Genomic DNA, 21710 nt, shown 5'->3' on the forward strand with positions numbered 1-21710 from the left:
AGTCCTGGTTTCGGCTGGGATAGGGTTAATTTTCTTGTTAGTAGCTAGAACAGCGCTGTGTTTGGGTTTAGTGTGGGATTTGGTATGAGAAGAACGTTGATAATACACTGATGGTTTTAGTCATTGCTAAGAAATCAAGGACTTTTGAAATTCCCATGCTTTGCTAGCGTGCAGGTGCACAAGGATGTGGGAGGGAGCACAGCCGGAGACGCTGACCCAAACGCGCCAACGAGATATTCCATACCATATAATGTCTTGTGCAGTATAAAAGGCTGAGGGAAGAATAGGGAAGGGGGGGAGATGTTTAGAGTGATGGTGTTTATCTTCCCAAGTACCCACTACGTGTGGTGGAGCCCTGCGTTCCTGGAGATGGCTGAACACCTGCCTGCTGATGAGAAGCGCTGAATTAATTCCTTCTTTTGCTTTACTTACGTTTGTGGCTTTTGCTTCACCTATTTAAACTGTCTTTATCTCAACCCACAATATTTCTCACTTTCACCCTTCCAATTCTCCTCCCCATCCCATCAGGGTGGAGTGAGCAACCAGCTCTGTGGTGCTCAATTGCCAGCTTGGGGTTAAACCATGACAGCTGTTCACAGGTGGTTTTTCTCCACAGCATTCTCCTGGGCATGTTATTGAGATCACCATTACAAGCAGATCTAACCCTTCAGGCCCTGCCCTTTCATGATAGATCCCCTTTCATGATAGGAATGCTCTTATGGATGTCAGCCTTGTCACAGAAGTGCCCATGGCTTGTCCCTGCCTGCTGGCACAAACTGCCACACCGCAGGATGGTGATCAAGGTCCCAGAGCACTCAGGCCTTACACCAACACAAAGGCTGGAGCATGGAGCTGGAAAGTGAACAGCTCGGAAAAGACCAAGCCCTGGTGCTCCCTGGCACTGTTGCTGTGCTGGGACTCTTCTCCCCTCCACCTCTGCACACAGGAACTGCCCCTGCAGCCCCAGGGAAGGTCTTGGAGAAAGCATCTCGGACAAACCAGTCACTGCAGGGCCCTTGCTTTTGTTTTATAAAACAGAGAGCACAGCTCGACATTACAGAGTCTCTGGGTCACAGACGACAGGTAGATACCGAATTAGGAATGGTGTGAATAATGAACAACGACGTTTCTTTGTGCACAACATTATTACTAATAAGAAAATCTACAAACCAACCAAACAAAACCAACTACCAAAGACAAGCTGCTCTTTAGAGTGAGTTAAATTGTGGGTTATATGCAGAAGAAGATGGGCAGTTTATTGCTGCTAGAAACATCCAGTCATTATTTTTGACACTGCATCCTTGAGCTCCTGATTCCTCATGCTGTAGATGAGGGGGTTCACTGCTGGAGGCACCACCGAGTACAGAACTGACACCACCAAGTCCAGAGATGGAGAGGAGATGGACGGGGGCTTCAGATGGGCAAACAGAGCAGTGCTGATAAACAGGGAGACCACAGCCAGGTGAGGGAGGCACGTGGAAAAGGCTTTGTGCCGTCCCTGCTCAGAGGGGATCCTCAGCACGGCCCTGAAGATCTGCACATAGGACACCACAATGAACACAAAACACCCAAATGTTAAACAGGCACTAGCCACAAGAAGCCCAAGTTCCCTGAGGTAGGAGTGTGAGCAGGAGAGCTTGAGGATCTGGGGGACTTCACAGAAGAACTGGTCCAGGGCATTGCCATGACAGAGGGGCAGTGAAAATGTGCTGGCCGTGTGCAGTAAAGAATTGAGAAACCCACTGGCCCAGGCAGCTGCTGCCATGTGGACACAAGCTCTGCTGCCCAGGAGGGTCCCATAGTGCAGGGGTTTGCAGATGGCAACGTAGCGGTCATAGGCCATGACAGTGAGAAAACAATACTCTGCACTAAACAAGAAGAATACAAAGAAGAGCTGCACAACACATCCAGAGTAGGAGATGTCTCTGGTGTCCCAGAGGGAATTGGCCATGGCTTTGGGAACAGTGTTGGAGATGCAGCCCAGGTCAAGGAGGGAGAGGTTGAGTAGGAAGAAGTACATGGGGGTGTGGAGGTGGTGGTCACAGGCTATGGTGGTGATGATGAGGCCGTTTCCCAGGAGGGCAGCCAGGTAGATGGCCAGGAAGAGCCAGAATTGCAAGAGCTGCAGCTGTCGTGTGTCTGCAAATGTCAGGAGGAGGAACTCAGTGATGGAGCTGCTGTTGGACATTTTCTTCCTCTGGGCATGGAGACCTGTTTAAGGAGAAATAGACAGTGACAAGATAGGGTAGATGTCTCTGAGCAAAATCAAAACCACTTCTAATACACTCTCCCCCTGCTACACATCCCCTCTTTTCATTTTCCAGGAGATCTTCCTTCAGCTCTGCTCATGGAGCTCTGGTGCTGGATGAATGTTCCTTAAAGGCAGGGTCTCTGTTCACTGGCTGCTGAGGAGTCAGCAGTAGGTTTGTGAGAATGGTGGAGGCAGGAACCAATCCTTCATCAGATGAAAGCACTCCTAACGCAGAAGTGCTTGTCAGATTCTTCACTCCCCGTGCTAAGAAAACAGGATGGCAGAAGGCAGTTTGAGAGGTTTGGGGGTTTTGACAGCTTTCCTGTCTCCCCTGGGCAGTGTTCTTGGATGTCAGAAACCATCAACATTGCTGCTGCACTCAGAGAGGACAGAGTGAGTCCTCCAAGACAGGAGCCTTGAGTGTGGCTCAGTACCGCTGAGGAAGGGGAAATGTTCTCTTTCTTCTTCTCAGCCACCCTGGAGAGCGATCTAACACCCGTATTACCCTGAAATCAACCAGAGTCTGCTGAGAGCAGAGGGACCCAGTGCAGACCACCAAATGTCTCACCTTTTTGAAAGGTCTCAGCACCTCACTTCCAGCCAAGGACACTCATGCCCATCCCTGGAAATGTTCAAGGCGAGATTGCATGAGACTTTGAAAAACCTGATCTAACAGAAAGTGTCCCGGCCATGGCAGGAGGGTTGAAACTTGATGATCTTTAACGTGCCTTCCAACCCAAACCACTCTATGATTCTATGATTTCACACACCCAACACCATTCCCTCAGTCATAGAGACTCTGCGTCTCTCCGTGGGGCTTTCAGATAAAACAGAGGTGCTATGAGGTAGGTCTGCATCCTTGAGGGCAGCTCACAGTTTGGTAGAACACCTCAAATAGAGAGCCAAGGGCCTTAAAGATTGTAAGTAAGAGTTAGGTCATAAACCAGCTGCACAGACTGCATTGAGCAAACCTCCACAAGCCAGACGAAAGCTGGGACTCTCATTCCCATGGACACAGCTGCATGAAAGGACCCAGAAGATCAGTGTGTGACTCTGCAGCTGAAACTCCACCTCCCCAGAGAGCCTGAGAGCAAGAACGAAATAACAATGACATGAACACAGACAAGTGGGGAAACCGGGAAAACAGCAGCGACGTCGTGGCTGGGAGAGGCCAGGGCAGAGGCAGCCAGGCACTGGGCACAGCGTTACCCTGACCCAGCTGGTCACGCCACCTCCCAGACACCACCATGGCCGGGCAGCTGCTCTCAGCCCCTGTGCTCTGCAGAGGGACCTGGGCACGTGGCTGGAGAGCTGCAGCATGGCTCTGCTGGAGCTCTGGCTGCTGGGGAGGTGCTTCAAGCCTTGGACCCCACCGCCCCGAGGGCAGAGGCTTTGCTGGGTGGGAGAGGAGGCGAGGGGGCTTGCTCAGAGGGAGGGGGCTGCATTGGAGGGGACCCTGCAGAGTTTTCTGAATTCTCCCTCCTACAACATTTCTGGGTTTAATTTCTCCTCATTCCCTGGTCATGCCCCTGCTGCCTGGATATGTTCCTCCTTGGAGGTGTTTCACTGTGCCAGGTCTTTCCCTGTGAATGCTGACTGACCCCATCCCAAACGCTGTGCCGTCACCGTGGCGCTACAGAAACTGCCTGTTTGCAGGGCACGGGCTGGGCACACGTTCCTGTGTGCAGGTGGGACAGGGCAGGTCAGACCAACCCTGATGAGTCCAGCAGAGGTGATGCTGGTGCTGCCCATAGGCGGAGCAGAGGCTGAAGGCACTTTAGGATGCTATTGGCAGATCTACTGACCGCTCAGAGTTACCACCCAGGAGTTTCAATGACTTGTTCAAACTTGACAGGTCCTTTTCCATTTCTCTTTCCCTACTCCCTCCTCCTCCCCTCCTGTCCTCTGCCCCTCAGAGTAGGAAATGGAAACACAGACTTGGGAAATCTCTGTACAGGAGACTCTGCCTTGACCTTCCTCTTCAAACATCCCCTTAGATGTTTCGTAGTGGTGATCTGAAGCTGTCAGCAGCCCTGACTCACTCAGCACCCTCTCAACAGCAGAAGGACACTTTCCTACCAAGGATTGTTCCTTCCACCCACAGTTTCTCCCCACAGTGCCGTGGGGAGCTCCCCGGGCAGCTGAGTGCTGACCCTGGCAGGCGGCAGAGTCCCTGCCCCAGCACACAGCCCCTGGGGTGCAGGGACCCTGCTGGGAAGGACAGCCCTGGGCACCCCTGGCTGCACACCCACCTTCACACCCTGCAGACATTCCCAGGTGAAGGCAGCCATCGTGTCCTGTCCCTCTGACGGTGCAGAAGGAAGCTGTGCACCAAAGCACATCCTTTTCCCTTATAAAGAAGAAAGTCTGAGAGTCCTCCTGACAGATCCCACAGGCTGTGAGATGCACCAGCTGTAGCAGATCAATCCAGGAACCGCAGCTGCATTGCCCTGCAGCAGAGACTTACCCTGTTCAGGGCTGTGAAGATTTTCTCCAAGTGAACTCTCCTCTTTTGTCTCACCCCAGACTGCCTTTACCCTCTCTCCACCTACCTCCTCTCCCCTGGGTGCCCGCAGGCAGTGCCCCCAGCCCTGCTCCTGGGCACAGCTGTCTCTCTGCAGCCAGGAGCTCCCTCCATCCCAGGAGCCCGGCCCAGCTCAGGACCAGCCCAGGGTGTCACTGGCTCTGCCCTCTCTGGGCTCCCTCCGGGTGTCCCTGGGGCTCCAGGGGAACCTGCCGTGGAACAGCCTGAAGGAATCCCTGATGTTCCCTCCCTCAGCTGGGGAGAGACACTTCTTTCCAGCAGAGTCATTTCTCCTATCAGAGACAGTCAGGTGTAAATATCAACTTTTTTGGTCTTATTATTAGAGAGGACACTCAGACAGTGACAGGCAGGGGTCTCCTTTACCCCTGCTGAGGGAAAGGATCCAGCTGAGTCAATTAAGGCATCTCATTCTGTGTTTCTAGTCCTATCATTTGAAGGAAGCTCAGCTCCCTCCCAGGCCTGCCCCAAACCCCCCAGGAGGTGGGATCTCTCTTGCCTCTGTTCAGGGGTGCACAAAATAGGTGCCTGCATGTCATCTTCTTTTCTCGACTCCCATGTGAATTAATGGAGATGTGAGGCAGGAGTGAAGTGTTCAGATGCAAAATCCTGGTGACATCAGAGGTGCCAGAGGTGGTGCAAGATCCATGCACGGAACTGCAAGCTCTAATGGAGGTCTTAGAGACCGGGCAACATCTCGGGGATCATATAAGACTCAGTGGGAAATTCCTTCGGCCAAGTGAAATGCCTCAACACAGGCCAAAAATACCTTTTCCTACTCGTTATGTTCATGGCAGTATTTAGAGGCATTCATCTGAACAACTGCAGTCACGTACCACAGCAAGATCTGGGTCTTTCTCTACCGGCAAGGCCACACCAGCAGCCTAAGGGCCGGTACAGATGGGACCTGTCTGCAGGCGGCACGTGACAATGGGCTGCTGAGGGTGTCCTGCAGCCAAAGGACCTGTGCAGCGCAGCACAGGCAGGAAGGCCAGGCTGACCATGCAGTGCAGCACAGCACGATGTGCAATGGGTTCGGGTCAGGATCAGGGTTCAGGTTTCCCTCTGGGAAGTCTGCGCTCCACCCTGGTGCCACAGCTGAGCTGCTGCGGCCCAAATGGGCACAGCCAGGAGGAGATGGACCACAGGCAGGAGGAGCTGGAGCCCCAAGGCTTGTCACACAACTATGATGGCTTTGAATTAAATGAGATGTGGTGGGTCAGCTGGCATACATGGGGTTCTGCAGTGGAGGAATACAGACACTGATGGAGAGACTGGCAGGGAGGATGAGTATGGGGAAAGCCCCCTGTGTTGAGGGGATGCCCCTATGTTCTCCTCTTGTGGAGGGGGACAACCGGTGGAGGACAGGCATCAACTCAAGGGTTATTTGAGCAAATTCAACCAACGTTAAAGAAATGGAGACGAGTGTTTAGACCAGATCCCTAAACACAGGGAGTAATTTCACTTTAAAGCTGAAATACGGGGCAGACTTCAGAGCTTCCAGGCACTCTGCTGGTTAGGTCTTCAGATCATAAAGATAATGGTGTTGTATCAATGTCCATCACACAAAAATTTGTCCTGCTTTATGCTTTTCACCAGTTTGAGATCTGTCCTTTGATGTTTTTTGGTAAAAATATAAGCCCTCACACACACACACAAGCACATATACACTAGAAATAAAGATATGAGATAGAGAGCAGAAATGAATTAGGGGTAATATTGTCTGAGAAGTGAAGTGTTACCATGAAATGATAACAAAGACTTAGCAGTGAGAGGAAAAACACTGTTCTAAAAACTTCATGCCAGAGGCTAAATAACCTTAAGTCACAGGTGTCTTGTCAAGTAAGAATGAATGACAAGAATAAAATTAAAGAAATCAAGTTTATTATCATCAAGAAGAAATTTTAGAGCATGGTGCTGTTACTGGTTTCAGTGAAAATAGAAATGAGTCCCTAATGCAGCCACTGACCCCCCACCCAGCCTCTCGCTCACTCCCCTCTCCTGAGGAATGGGCAGAGAATTGGAAGGGCAAAGTGAGAACAACTCGTGGGTTAAGAAGAGGACAGGTGAACAGGTAAAGCAAAAGTGGTGCTCACAAGCAAAGCAAAATAAGGAATTCATTCACTGCTTCCCATCAGCAGGCAGATGTTTAGTCATTTCCAGGAAAGCAGGGCTCCATCATGACTCATGGTTCCTTGGGAGGAGACATGCCATAACTCCAAACGTCCCCCTTCCTCCTTCTTCTCCCAGCTTTTATTGCTGAGCATGACATCATATGGTATGGGATATTCCTTTGGTCAATTGAAGTCAGCTGTCCTCGATGTGTCCCCTCCTAACTTCTTGCCCCTCCAGCCTCCTCACTGGCAGGGAAGCAGGAGAAACAGCAAAACCCTCGTCACCGTGCAAGCACTGTTCAGCCACAGCTCACACGTGGGTGTGTTACCACCACTAGTGTGGTAACAAATCCAAAACATGGAACCATATGGGCTGCTGTGAAGAATATTCACTCCAGCCACAGCCAGTAAATCAAATCTCCCCACACACACACGGCATTCCTGGTGGCAGTTCCATCTCATTCTCTGTCCATTGCAGACAACCATCTGCAATACAAATGTGGGCACAAAATAAACTCCTCCTGAAGTCTTGAAAATCACCCAGGCCTCAAAGACCACAGGGACGCCTCAGGGAGGTCCTCTCCACCCAAGGATCTGCTTCCTCGAACGTTGTTTCTGGGATCCATAAATGGTGAATGAGGAAGCATGGTCATCCCATGAGGATGGGCTGGAAAGACAACTTTTCAGCCGGTGATTAGGCAGTGATTGGCAGTGTGTAGGGATGCAGGAGAGGATGGAGAGAATTTAACAGGAAGCAAGGTGATGGTTTAGGGCTTTAACAAATCCTTACAATCATGTCTGAGCCCAGAAAAGGAAAGAAGTTGATGCCTGTGGGTGAAGAATGAGTAGACATGCCCTGGGGGTGTGGCTGAAGGACCCTGGACAATGCAAGCGTTATAAGGGAACTTTCGATCATGTGAGCATGTCTCAACTTGGGAGAGAGGGAATGCCCACTGCTGGGAGTGGTTGAACTCTGCTCATCATGCCCCAAGAGCTGACCTTCCTGTCTGCCTCTCCTTCACTGCCCACACTTGCCTGGAATTCAGGAAATATCCATGAGCCTGGAGAACGTACAAACCTGCTGGAGTGAGGTCTCATTACTGTAAGAGGAGTACGAAGGTTCAGTGAGACACGTGGGAGTGCAGAGAGAGCGGAGTGTGTGTAGCAGAGAGTGTTACGGGCCAGAAGAGAACCTGAAATAGCACGGAGCAGTCATGTCGCTGTGGAACAATTCAAGGTTTGATTTTAGGGCAGCAGCAGCAGGAAGATGTGCAGTGCAGTGCAGGGATATGGTTCCAAATGGAGGATGCAAGCGAGTCTGGGATTGGACACCTTGGGTGACTGAGGACTGTTAGCAAGTGCTATGAAAGAAGCCAGACGTGTTGTGGGGCATTCACAGGCATTGCCAAATCCCCAGAAATCCACAACTTTATGTTTAAAGCAACAGAGTCTATGATCAGCCTGCACCTCCCACACACCCCCCCCCCGCTCACACTGGCCCTAGGAAGAGTCCTGAGCCATGTGTGAGGGAAAGGATCTCCTTCACCAGAGCCTAGAGGTCAGGGCTTGGCCACTCTGGTCATAAACCAGCATCAAGGACTTACATGGCATCAGAGCTGCCAGCACATTGCCTTGGCCGCCTGCAACCAGTGCCTCCAGGTTTTTACTTAAGGAGCCCCCAGGGATCGACACATTGACTGGTCATTCCCTTCACAGCTTTGTGAGTGCTGGCCCTCAGTGGGACCTCCAACACCTTCAGAAACTTGGGGTTTTCTTCTGCCTTCCACTTCTGTAGAGGCTTGTTCACTTTCAGGATCTGCAGTTCAGGAACTTGGCACCAGAGGGCTCATTAATAAGCCATGTCTCTGTGCATAATTTTCCCTAATTCTTAAGTCTTCTGTTGCTAATCTGAGAAATTTCAGGAGAGTAGCCAACCACTGGAAAATACACACATCCAGGCAGTCTGCTGAAAAGATGTCTTTAGAAGTGGCCAGTTTGAGCACAACATGTGGAAACGTGAAAGAGTGCTGAGAGTCAGTACATGGGTTACTAGGCAGAGCGGTGTCGTAGGTGTAAAGGGGAAGATCAGTATTTCTTCTCCTGAGTGTGGTACACGGGCTGGAAATATCCATGGTATTGTCATGGGAAAGAATTGCCTGTGGATGACAATGTGTGCTGCATTTGAGCTGAAGAATGAAAAACAAGCTTATGTTTTCTTTAAGTAATGAGAACGGTTCCTCAATGTTCCAGGCAGGCGTCAGCACCCAGGGCACAGCCCTGTCACTGTGGTGTTTGTACAGCTGGGCAGAGCTTGTCCTGGGACCAAACCTCTCACTTCGTGACTGGTAATGGCACTAACCAGCCATCTGCAATGCAAATGGGGGCACTAAATGAGCTCTCTCCTAAGCCTTGCACAGTGATTGCAATCAAGGAGGACCCATGTGCCTCAGGAAGGTCTTCTCCTTCACCAGGATGTGCTTCCTCAACTGCTAGTTAGGGGTCTGTTGTGGGTTAGGCCGCTCCAGCAACCAAACCGCACACCTCCCCCCCCCCCCCCCCAAGTCATTGACTCACCTTCCCCCAGCCCCAGGAATGAGGGAGAGAATTAAAGGATAAACGGGAAACCCGTGGGTTGAGATAAGAACAATTTAATACAGATGATTTAATACAGGGTAGGTGCTCACCACCCCCTCGTATGCGAAGCCCGTCTCGTCCCGAAGCTGCAATCCCGGACGAACGCGAGGCCCCTGTCATGGTTTGATGTGGACGGGGTGGGGGTTCTGGTGGCAGGAGAGGGGTTTTGCTCCCTGCGACCTCCCCGGTTTTGGAACCGGGTCAGGCTTAGTTCTGGCCACCAGATCAGACTGCCATCCCCCTCGGGGTTGAGCCAATAGGGCGCCTCTGCGAATTGCCCTATTTAAGTCAGGACAAAGGAACCGGAAAAGGTGCTTCGCCCAGGAGTGAGCAGAGAAGGGAGGAGGGCACTGCCCCTGCTCCCTGGCTCCCGGCCGGGCGGCTGCCTGCGTCGGGCCGGCGCCGCCCACGGAGAATGGCGGCGGCGGAGCCAGCTGGGGAACTCGGGGGCACCCCACTCCCAGGGTGCCCACTGGGCTGAGTTCACCTGGAGAGGACAGAGATCTGAGAGAAACAGCCGCATCGACAGCAGGTCAGTGAGGATGGAGCGGGAGGAGGTGCCGGAGCCGAGTTTCCCCTGCGGCTGGTGGTGAGATGGCGGGCGGCCCCCTGCAACCAGGACGGCCTCGGTGGAGCAGAGACCCACTCGCAGCCCGTGGGGAGAAGATGCCTGAGCCTGAGGATGGTCGTGTTGGGGTGCACGACAAGGCAGAGAGGCATCTGGAGTCTGCGAGATGACCCACGCCGGAGCGAGTGGCTACAGCTCCCTAAGTACCCGAGACTGTGGTAAAGCCCACACCGGAGCAATCTGTGGGGAAGGATTGTTTCCAGTGGGCTGGACTTACGCTGGAGAAGTTGGTGGATTTTTCCTCGTGGGTAGGGGATCCATTGGAGCAGGGGAAAAGGGTGTAAGGACTCCTTCTCCTCTAAGAAAGAAGCAGCAGTAACAGCACGGCATGAACTGACCTGCACTCCCCCAGTCCCTGCCCCCTGTGCTGCTGGGGGGAGGAGGTAGAGCCGGGAGGAAAAGGAAAGGGGGGGGGGAGGTGTCGGTTTTAAGATCTGGTTTTGTTTCTTTCTGTCCTCTCGAGTAACCAGTTTTGTTTCCCTTTGTCCTTCTAAGTAATCATTAATAAACTGTTTTGCTTAGAGAAAGCCCTGTCTGTTTTGCCCAGGACCATGGTTGGTGGGTGCTCCCTCTGTTCTTGTCTCAACCCTCAGTCCCTTTATTTTTTTTTCTCTCCTCTCTACTTTACTGGAGAAGGAGAGACTGTGTGAGTTTTAGTTGCTGGACCAGCCTAAAACCAGGACAGCCCCGAAATAGAGAGGGGCAGAGAGAGAGAGAGAGAGAGAGAGAGAGTGCTCCGAGAGTGGGAGTGCTGGGAGAGAGAGAAAAAGTAAAACAGCAGAGCAAAAGCGCAGCAAGCGCGAAAGAGCAAAAGCGGCGAAAGAGCCAAAGCGCAAAAGCCCGTCTGTCCGGCTGACCCTCACCTTTATACTGGGCATGACGCTGCATGATATGGAATGCTGATTGGCCAGTTTGGCCTCAGTCTTAAGTCCAAGTACAAATTGTAAGGAGAGTCGTGGACCCCTTGTCCCGGCCATGCTCCCCCCCATCCTGTTGTGCTCCTGCACGCTGGCAAGAACACGGCAGGCTGAAAAGTCCTTGAGACCTCAGTGCCAACTACAAATATCAGCTTGTTATCAACATTCTTCTCAGAGCGAGTCTCTGAGTAAAACCAAAACACGGAGCTCTTCTAGCTGCTAAAAAGAAGAGCTGACTCTGTCCCAGCTAAAACCAGGACAGGGTCTATGAATGCTGAGTGGAGAGCCATGGTCATTTCTGGAAGGGAGAATGGAAAGTCCTATTGAGAAACCTGGCCACTGCCTGGTGCAGATCCAGGGAATCGGCCTGCAGGGATGCAGGTGTTGCTCAGGAAATGGTCCCAAACCAGGAACTGGACTCCCAGAGCATGGAGTAGCTTTCACCCTTGGACCTAACCCTTCCTTTTAGATCTTTCAAGGAAGCTCTCAATCCAGACCATGCGCTTTTCATGATTGCTTTCCACTGGTACTTGATTTTCCTTAATGATATCACAACATCTCTGGGCAGCCTGTGTCAGTGCTCAGTCACCCTCATTGTGAAAAAGTGTTTCCTGATGTCCATACAGAGCCTCCTGTGTTTCAGTTTGTGCCCAGTGCTTCTTCTTGTGTAACTGGACACCACTGAAAAGAGCCTGGCTCCCTCTTCTGTGCACCCCTCATTCAGACTGAAGTCTTCTCATGGGCCACAGCGGAAGAGACCGCAGCCACAGTCAAGGGGACAAGGACTTCAGTTCTGTTGGGGGGGTGGGGTTTGGCCCAGCCCCTCCAAGCTTCTAGGCTGTCCCCACCACTGGCTGTCCTACACTGTCCTATGCCTCTGCCTGCTTCCCTACAGATTTTAGCCACATCCCTTTTTCCCCACCTCACTCTGATACCATGATGTCCCAAGTTTTACTGACATCTCTCTGTCTTCAATGGCTATTGCTTCAAACAGAAAGCTGTAGTTCCCTGAGGATTTGGCAACGCCTGTGAGTTCCCTACAAACTGTCCAACTTCTTCCGAAGCCCTACTAATGCTCCCCTAGCAGACAAGATGTCCCAGCCCCAGCCTTGCTTGAATTCTCTTTTTATCTCCATATCACAGCACTGCACTGCATATTCTCCTTCTTCTCCTGCCTCAAAACCAAAACTCGATCTATTTAATTTCATCATGACCCCTCTCCCTGCCCCACCGCTATTTCAGATCTTCTTCCTGCCTTTAACACGCTTATTGCTACACAGGCACCGCTCGCTCTCTGCACTCCCATGTGTTTCACAAACCCTTCCCTGTTCCCTTGCAGTGATGGGACCTCGCTCCAGGAGATCTGCGCCTCCTCCAGGCTCATAGACGTCTCCTGAGATCCATTCAAGTGTGGGGAGTGAAGGAGGGAAGGAGAGCAAAGTCAGCTCATGGGGCATGACTGAGTACAGCTACCCCCAGCAGTGGGCATTCCCAATCTGCCAGGCTGTGCCATGCACACCCAATGGAAATGTCTGTACCAACCTGATTTGCACAGGAGGGGACTTCCTTTATGCCATTTTCCCAGAACAAACCTCCTCCTTGTCCACCCACAAATATCAGCTGCTTTCCATTTCTGGCCTTAGAAATGGAAATCCTTACATGGTTGTAAGGATTTGCTAAAGCCATCAGCCATGTTTCTCACTGACATCCTCAGACCGTCTCTCCCAGCCCTATGCACAGCCAACCACCACTGTTCAGGGCCTCTCACTCTTCAAAAGCAATCTTGAGCTTCCTGGATCTTCCTGGTGTTTATTGCAATCTTCCTGGCTCCCTCCAGAGCTCCTCATTAGACTGCTGGTCTATAACAGGGCATTTACGATCATCTTTTATGAAACACTTGTCTTTTTATGACCACCTGTGCAGAAAGAGTAGTGACAGGAAGGCATCAAATAAACCAAAACGGATGCCGAGGGAAGTGCCAGTAAGACCAGGTAAGCAGCATTCAAGGCTGTGGCTTCCTGGCAAACAGTCCATCCTGAGAAGGGGATCCAGCCTCTGTCACTCTGCAGAGGAGAATGGGCAGCCACTTTTGTAAGACCACCTGTCATCTGAACAGCTATAGATAGATACTTGAGGGTACCAAGTCTTGTATCACAAATAATGCTTAACCCGGCATTGCCCAGAGTGGCTACTACAAAAGCACATTGCTCCATTGCAGATATTTGTATTTAGGCAGATAAATATTTTTTGTTCATCTGTTTTGTTTGAGGTAGCTACAGATAATCTTACGGAAATCACTCAAACAGCTGAAGGACTATGGAATTATTTTTGACAGAATCCCTTCCGGGTTTGCATCTCAAGAAAAGGGATGCCAGCAGCGAAGGAAAGGGTAGTTTGGGCACTGTCTTGGGATTTGGGAAGTGTGCTCCCCTCTCCCCAAAACCCCACCCTCCTCAGGCAGGGGTGTGAGAAACTCTGCCAGCTGGGTCTGCACTCACAGTCGTATCAGGTCATTTATGTCTACCTGCAACCAATGTGGAACCGACATTTGATGCCAAACCGCTTCCATTCACACTACCTCCAGCTTCCCTCTGACACAGGTTGTTGTGTGACACAACTGTCCTGGCTCTCGATGGGCAAAAGTTTGATGAACTGGAACTTTTCCCCTCTCTGGAAACATGAATGCAGCAGGCTCAAGCCAAGAGATCTGAGAAATCCATCTTCTCATAGGGCCACCTAAGAAAACATCCCACAGGCAGTGGGACTTTCTCTTTACTGACAGAGGACTTGTGAATCCGAGCAATAAAGCTTCACCTATGTTTTCCTCTCTTTTTTAACCTAGCTCTCAGAGTTTATGGATTTAACCTGCTTTGCCACTCTGAAACTGTCTCTTTGAAAAACTAGCCCAGCGTGGGTTTGTTGGTTTTGTTGGTTTTTTAACTCAACTGAATATGCAGAATTGAAATGGGCTTCCACATGTGGAGCAGCTTTGCCCACCATCTGCCTCAAGTGGGGAAACATCTCAGACTGTAATTGGAAATGGGTGAAGCTGTAGGGGATAAATGTTTTGCTTCAGACAATATTCGATACACATACGATACAAAGAGGGTGTGAAGGTGAATGGGCCTGAAAGAAACAGGAAAACTGCCCATCCGATGGAGCTCTGCAGGAGGAGGACAGAGCTGTACGTAGCATGAGATGATACAAGTGGGATCAGCACAGAGAAGACTCTTGATAGGATGGTTTTGCAAGGGAGTACCCCGACTTCACCCAGCTAAGGAAAGAGAGACCCGGCAGTGTGCTCAAGTGATGGAGATAAGCAACCTGGGTTCAAAGATCATGGATGAAAGAAGGTTGGAGAGATTTGTGTTACAGAGATTTGAGGCAGTCTTGTCAAGGTCTGACCCAGCTGAGCTTTGGAGGCAAGGGGAAATAAAAAACTCTCCAGGATGTTTTTGAATTAGTAGTACTATCACCAGCAACAGTAAGTAGAGAGTGCTTTAAGGGAACTTCTTATCTTCACGATGATGAACTAAGGCTCTTTCATTTCTTTCCTGGCAGCTTTTCTTAGCTGTCAAAATACCTGTAAGTTCTCAGTGGTCAGCCTCTGGCATGAAACTCTTAGAATAGTGGTTTTTCTCTCACTGCTCTCTCTTTATTATCATGTAGACATTACACTTCTTAGACAGAATGGCCCTTAAATCAACTGTGATCCATATATTTCTCACAATTTTCATCAGGACAGAGAGATGGAATAGGGCAGTTGGTTCTGGTTTAGCCAAAGAAGGCCAAGGGACAGAGCCCAAGTTAATGAAAAGGCACAAAGGAAGGCAAAATCCTGGTGTGGGGTACTTCCTCCCAGGAGGAAGTTCATGGCTGTTGTCTCTGCCACACCATCTGACACTGCAGAAGACTTTGACTTCACCACATCTCCAAGCAGGTTTTTGACTGCCCTGTGCCTCCCCTTCAGCAGACTAACGAGGCCCAGTTCCCTCAGCTTCTCCGCACAGCTCCTGTGCTTTAGGCCCTGAACCCCATGATGACAGACTTGCTCTAGACCTTCCCCAGTTTCTCCATCCTCCTTTCAAAACGGGAAGCTCACTGGCTTATAGGCATCCATCATAACTCCCATGCTCTTCTCCTGGTGACACTCCTCAGCCAGTCACGTCACAGCCTCTCCCGATGCGTGAGGTCATTCTGCACCCAGTGCACACATTGCTCCCTTTGCCTTGTGAAACTGCAGGAGTTCTTTGCTGGCCAAATCCCCAAGTGTTTCCAGATCCCTCCTGACTGAAACTCCAACACATCACCGTTTAATGTTTGTGGGCCAGTGCCTCAAACAAGATAACAACATGGGGGATGGCGGGACACCACAGGCAATGAAAGAGAATGATGTGCTGAAGAGAGTTGCTACCCGAAGGGGAAAATACTACAGCAACTATCTCAGAAATGCCATAAGAGGGTACAAAACCAGAAATGCATGGCCAGTGGGGAAAGGGTATCTGTTCTATTTGGAGAGAAATAGGACAGTAGCAGAGAAGAACTTGGGTGACAGGAATAAAAAGAGAAGCAAATGACATGGCCTGGGCTGTTTGGGGTACTTGTGAAGCAGCCCTGCACCTCATGTGAACTAATTCTGTGGTCAGGGAGAGTCTGAGAGCTTTCCCACATTTGGAAACATGAAAGAGGAAGGACAGCATCTTTCAGGTTAGAAGGGACCTCAAGAGCTGTCTTGACCAACCTCCTGCTCAAGGCAGAGCCTGACCAGATAACTCAGTGTTTTATCCAAATACATTTTGGCCATTTCATGGGATAGAGCCCACACAAACTCCCTGTGAAAGCTTCAGCTGTCTTCATGCTGGAAAAGTATTTCTCCCTACGTGCCCTAACCCTCCTATTCAGCCCATGGCCTCTTGTCCTCGTGTCTTGTACCATGGACACGAGCCTGACTCAGTCTCTCTGGGAACAGTGCAATGCTGCTGCATGTTCCACCCAAAACCTTCTTTTCTCCAGGATGGACAAGCCCAGCTCCGTCTGCATCTTCTTAAAGGTAAAGTGCCTTAGCCCCTAATCATCTTGGGGGGCCCTTTCTTGAACTGACTCCAGCTTGCTGACATCTTTCCTGTCTTGGGATCTGAAATCCAGACACAGTATTCCATATAATGCCTTCCCTCTGGACTGCATTGCCCAGAGACTGATAGGTGGGAAGGGGGCTTGGGCACCTGGCTCCGGAGGACCCATCTGCATGGCAGGACCTGCAGGGTCAGTCGCTGAGCTGCTGCTGCAAACTCCACCCCCAGAGAGCCTGAACCCAAGAGCAGTAGCAGCAGGGATGGGTGGAGAAAGAAGTGCCCCAGGGCTTCTCTGCAGGGAGGCAAGGCCAGGGAGGGAGAGATGGGCACTCGGGAGAGGGAGCCTCCTTGGCTGCAGGGGCGGCTGCTCCTGCCCTGGACCCCATGGCCGTGAGGGCAGAGGCTTTGCCGAGTGGGAGACCAAACCAGGGGACTTGTTAGGGCAAAGCAGGTTGACCAATGGGCTGACAGAGAGGGGCCCAAACCCCTTCTCCAGCCTTTGCTGTCAGCACTTTTCTCTCAGCCCCTGCCCGTGTTTCTGCTGCCTGGAGCTGTCCCTGCCGGGGCTGTTTCTCTGTCCCCAGGTCTCCTCCCTGTCAGTGCTCACAGACCCCATCTCATCTGCTATGCACTCACCTCTGCCCTTTAGACCCCTCCTGGCAGCCGGGCACTGCCCAGGGGCATCTCTGTGTTGGGAAGTCCTAAGGAGCAGGTCAGATAAATGCCTAGAAGACCACAGAATTGATGGGGCTATCTGTAGGCAAACAAATGAGTTACCAGGTTCCTCAAAGACCTACCGATTTCTCAGTGTAATGCTTTAGGAGTCTCAATCTCTTGTTCAAACCTGACAGCCCCATCATCATCTTCCCCAAAATCACAGCAGGAAACTGAAGGCCCTAGAAAACAGCTTTCCTTCTCTTTCAAGTGGCATCTGCCTTGATGTCCTTCTTGAAAAGTCCCCTTGAAAAAGTCCCGGGGTGATGCAGAGCTTTGAGCAGTCATGACCCACCGAGCACCCTCTCTATAGAAGAAAGAACCTGACCCACACAGCACCCTCCTGACTGCAGAAGGACCCTGCCATCCCCTAACTGCGGTCACCCATTCCACCCACAGATTGTCCCCACCGCGCCGTGGGGAGCTCCCCGGGCAGCTGAGTGCTGACCCTGGCAGATGGCAGAGTCCCTGCCCCAGCACACAGCCCCTGGGGTGCAGGGACCCTGCGGGGAAGGACAGCCCTGGGCACCCCTGGCTGCACACCCACCTTCACACCCTGCAGCTGTCCCTGGGAGAAGGCAGCCGTCATGCCCTGTCCCTCTGACGGTGCAGCAGGGCAGCCCTGCTCTGGAGCGTGTCCTCCTCCTCGGCACAAAGAGGCCTGGAGATTCCTGCAGGTAGCACCACAGGCTGTGGGGAATCCCAGGTTATGAGATCCATCCCTGAACTGTAGCTTCATTGCCCTGCACCCAGGGACTTACCACATCAAGGGCTGTGAAGATTTCTCCTCCAGTGAGCTCTCAACATCTTCTCACTCCCATTTGCCTTTAACCTGTATCTACCTCCCTTCTCTCCCCTGGGTGCCCGCAGGCAGTGCCCCCAGCCCTGCTCCTGGGCACAGCTGTCTCTCTGCAGCGCTGCCCGCTTGCCAGGAGCTCCCTCCATCCCAGGAGCCCGGCCCAGCCCAGGACCAGCCCAGGGTGTCACTGGCTCTGCCCCCTCTGGGGTCCCTCTGCGTGTCCCTGGGGCTCCAGGGGAACCTGCTGTGGAACAGCCTGAAGGAATCCCTGATGTTCCCTCCCTCAGCTGGGGAGAGACACTTCTTTCCAGCAGTGTCACTTTTCTCATCTGAAAAAGTGTTAGTTCCAAGAATCACCTTTTCTTTTCTCAGCATTAGACAGGACACGCAGACAGGGAATGATCTCAGTTACCGCTGCTGAGGGAAGGGATTCAGCCCCCATTCCATGTTTATAGTCTTGGGAATAGAAGTGGACAGCGGCAGAGGAGTAGTTCAAGGCATCCCTTTCTCTTCCCTCCCCACGCTTCCTCCAGATGTCCCTGGGGCTCCACAGGAAACTACTGGGAAAGAGACCAAAGTAACCACTGATCTTCCCTCTCTCACCTCTGCAGAGACTCTGTTTTCCAGCAATGTCTTTTCTGCTCTCAGAGACAGTTGGGTTTAACAATCCCCTTTCCTTTTCCCACCATTAAACAGGACATCTGGGCAGTGACAGGGAGGGACGTCCTTTACCTGTGCTGGGGGAAGGGATTCAGCTGAGTCAATGGAGGCATCTCATGCAGGGTTTGTGGTCCTGGGGCTGGAAGGAGTCTCACCTCTTTCTCACAAACAGCACATTTTTAGTAGAACCATTCAGTTTCATGGCCAAATCCATGCAGCAGTGGGAGCTACATTAGATGTCAACGTTCTCCAGCACAAGGGCGTATGGGTTTGCTGGGAGAACACGGGACCCACAGGAAAGGTGACCTTTAAGTGAAGGAAAAAAGGAAGAAGAAAAATAAACCGAGTGATGCAAAAGCGATTGCTCACCACCTCTCACAGACAGACCAATGCTCAGCCACTCCCTGAGAAAAAGATGGCTGCCTCACACCTGTCTACATCTTCCCTTCCTAAGTGGAGCAGTGCCACACCTTATTTTTGCTTATTCTTCATCTGTAACTTCAGCAATCACAGCTCATCTTGGTGCCCCTGACTTCCCTGGCAAGTATCCACTGCAGGAACCTTTGGTTGCCCACAACTATCCTTGTTTCTAAATTCCTCCTTTGAGTGATCCCCTCCACCCACCCCCTCAATGCTTTCCTGTTCCTGTGGAGCTTCCCAGTGAGCTCCTGCCATGCCATGATCCAGGCACACTGTGGGTATCATTGCCCTGTTCCTTGACTGTATCATCAAGGGGTGAGTAAAGGGTTGGGGAGAGAAGAACCAGCAGAGGTTGAGACCTGGACTAGCTCATGGGTGAAAGACAAGGACATCACTTACCAATTACTGTCACGGACAAAGAAGAGCTGTCTTAGGGAAGATCAATTTAATTTATTGTCATTTAAAATACATATAGATGGTGAGAAACTACAGCAAAATTACTAAAGACCATTCCCAAACCCCCACCCCACTTTTTCCTAGGCTCAAATTACTCCATCCCCATTCTTCTACCCATCCCAGCCCAAGAGGAGCAGGTGGGATTGCGAATGGGTGGTTCGGGTCAGTACCTGACATTTCTGCTGCTCATTTTTCCTTACTTTTCCCCTGCTCCATCGTGGGTTCTCTCCACAGGATCCCACGGTATTTGCAGTCAAGGCAATGTGGTGGTAACTCCTTTCTGCCGTACTTTTCTCCTTCGTACTCACAGAACCACGGAGTCATGGAAGTTGGAAGGGGCGTCTGAAGATCATCTAGTCCAACCCTCAGACCTGAGACAGGGTCAGCTAGAGCCTGTCGCTCAGAACTGTCAAGGTTGGTTAGAAATATTGCCATGGATGAAGACTCCACAACCTCTCTGGGCAATCTGTTCCAGTGTTTGACCACCCTCACAGTCAAAAAGTGCTTTCTTGATTTCAGATGGAATTCCATGTGGTTTTAGCAGTGTCCATCACTTGTCTTGTCACTGGGAACTACTGAGATGTCTGGTTCCCTGTCTTCATTCCCTTCCATAAGGTATTAAAGGAGAGGGGAAAGGAAGAGGGGAGGAATCACCTCCCTCCATCTGCCAGCAATGCTCTTCCTGATGCAGCCCAGGAGGCTGTTGGCCTTTGTCATGAGGGTGCATTGATGGCTCATGCTCAGCTGCTTGTCCTTGGGACAGCAAACCCCTCTCCTGCCCGGGCTGCACAGCCCAGCCCTGTTTCTCCCTGGCCTTGGGGACGGCAGCTTTTGCTCTCGCTGTGGGAACCTCATTCAACATTGTTTTGCAGCTGCCACCCACTCCAGCATCCCTCTGCTGGGAAGCAAAGCCTTTCCACACAAGGGTCCCATCTCTGGGGACCAGGTTTCCATGGGACAAGTCTGCCATTGGGCTTGGTGCCACATATGAGGTGCTGCAGCTCAAATGGGCACCAAAGCCCACAGCCTGGAGCACAGACAGCTGGAGCCCCATGTGCCATGACAGAGCTGTGACGTCAGAGGAAGGAGAGCTGTGGTAGGGAAGGATGGTTCCCAAATTTTTTATGGTGCATGGAGATAGAACATCTATAGGAGAGACCAAAAGGAAAGATGAGGAGTGGGGGATCTCCTGTGTCATGTAAGGGCAACTCAGATATATGGAGCTCTGCTATTGGACAGGCAACAGGTTAGGTGAGAGCTTGTGTGAATCAAAGGACAGACCAGAAAGGAGAACACCGAGGTTGGAATTAGTTGTGGTTTGACCCTGCCCAGCAACCAAACACCCAGAATCAATTGCTCGCTGACCCCTTACACAGCCAGTGAGATGGAGGAGAGCATCAGAAGTGACAAAAGCAAGGAAACACATGGGTCAAGGCAAAGTCAGTTTAACAGGGGGAGCAAAAGCTGTGTGTGGAAGCAAAGCACAATGAAGAATTCGTTCAGTGCTTCCCGTGGGCAGGCAGGGGCTGAGCCACTGCCAGGAACACAGGGCTTCATCACATGTGTGAGTGACGTGGGAAGACAAACACCATGACCACGAATAGCTTCTTTTCATCCTATTTTCCCTGATTTTTCATTGGTGAGCATGATGTCCTATGGTATGCACTATCCCTTTGGTCATTTTGGTTCAGTTGTCCCAGCTTCTGGCGTACCCCCACTCTACTCGCAGTGGGGCAGAGTGTGAGAAAGAGGAGCCTTCGTGCTCTGCAAGGGCTGCTCAGCAGTAGCCAAAGCTCTGGTATGTTCTCAGTGCAGGTTTAGGAACAGCTGCAAAGCACAGCGCCCCGTGTGCTGCTGGGAAGAGAATTAACTCCATCCCAGCCAGAGCCAGGGCAGAGTCACAGGTCATAGAGTCAGCATGAGCAATGAACAGTGTCTCATTTAAAATCACCTGAGGAGATCTGTGGGTCTTATGGGGGACTCAGTCTCCATGGTATTCACTGGACAGGTAAGTAAGGATGCAAATAGTCCAGGGGCTTGTGGACAAGTTCTTAATGCCAAACGGGCCACCCAGTCTGATGCTCACCTGCACCTCGTATTCCCAAAAGAGGAAGAGCTGGTCAAGAATGTGAAGACCAGTGCCAGCCTTGCCTGTAGTGACCAATAAATGGTAGTCTCTTATATCTCCAAGGATTTGGTGAAGAGTAGCAGATAGTAGACCCTGGCCATCAGGGAACAAGAACCTGGCCTGCTGAGGGAAGTGGCAGCTGGGATCCCATGGGATCCAATGTCAGGGCCCTGAGAGCATCCATAGGTCTCCATGTCTCTTACCAGCCACACCTGAGGCCTCCACCCACACCTCTGTCCATGGGCCCAGAAGACCATTTAATTCCAGCCTGAGTTTCAGCCCCAGTTTGAGCTACACTCTAGGTGCACTGGTCTCCAGACACAACCATAGACATAGTCTTGCCTGTCCATGGACCCTGTACATTTAGACTTGCAG

General features: G+C 51.4%; 1 protein-coding gene across 1 annotated transcript; it reads right to left on the minus strand.

Moving 5' to 3' along the window:
- Positions 1 to 1264: 1264 nt before the first annotated feature.
- LOC147526014 (olfactory receptor 14J1-like) lies at positions 1265 to 2269 on the minus strand. The gene has a single exon (XM_086630622.1). The coding sequence runs from the start codon at positions 2186 to 2188 to the stop codon at positions 1265 to 1267; it is 924 nt and encodes a 307-aa protein (XP_086486748.1). The 5' UTR covers positions 2189 to 2269.
- Between the last annotated feature and the right edge of the window lie 19441 nt (positions 2270 to 21710).

The sequence above is a fragment of the Tauraco erythrolophus genome, unplaced genomic scaffold (assembly GCF_009769465.1).
Source record: "Tauraco erythrolophus isolate bTauEry1 unplaced genomic scaffold, bTauEry1.pri scaffold_40_arrow_ctg1, whole genome shotgun sequence".
Classification (NCBI taxonomy): Eukaryota; Metazoa; Chordata; class Aves; order Musophagiformes; family Musophagidae; genus Tauraco; species Tauraco erythrolophus.

What these genes read in the sequence shown, in the direction of transcription:
- LOC147526014 (XM_086630622.1), bottom strand. Translation starts at nt 2,188, where the DNA reads ATGTCCAACAGCAGCTCCATCACTGAGTTCCTCCTCCTGACATTTGCA.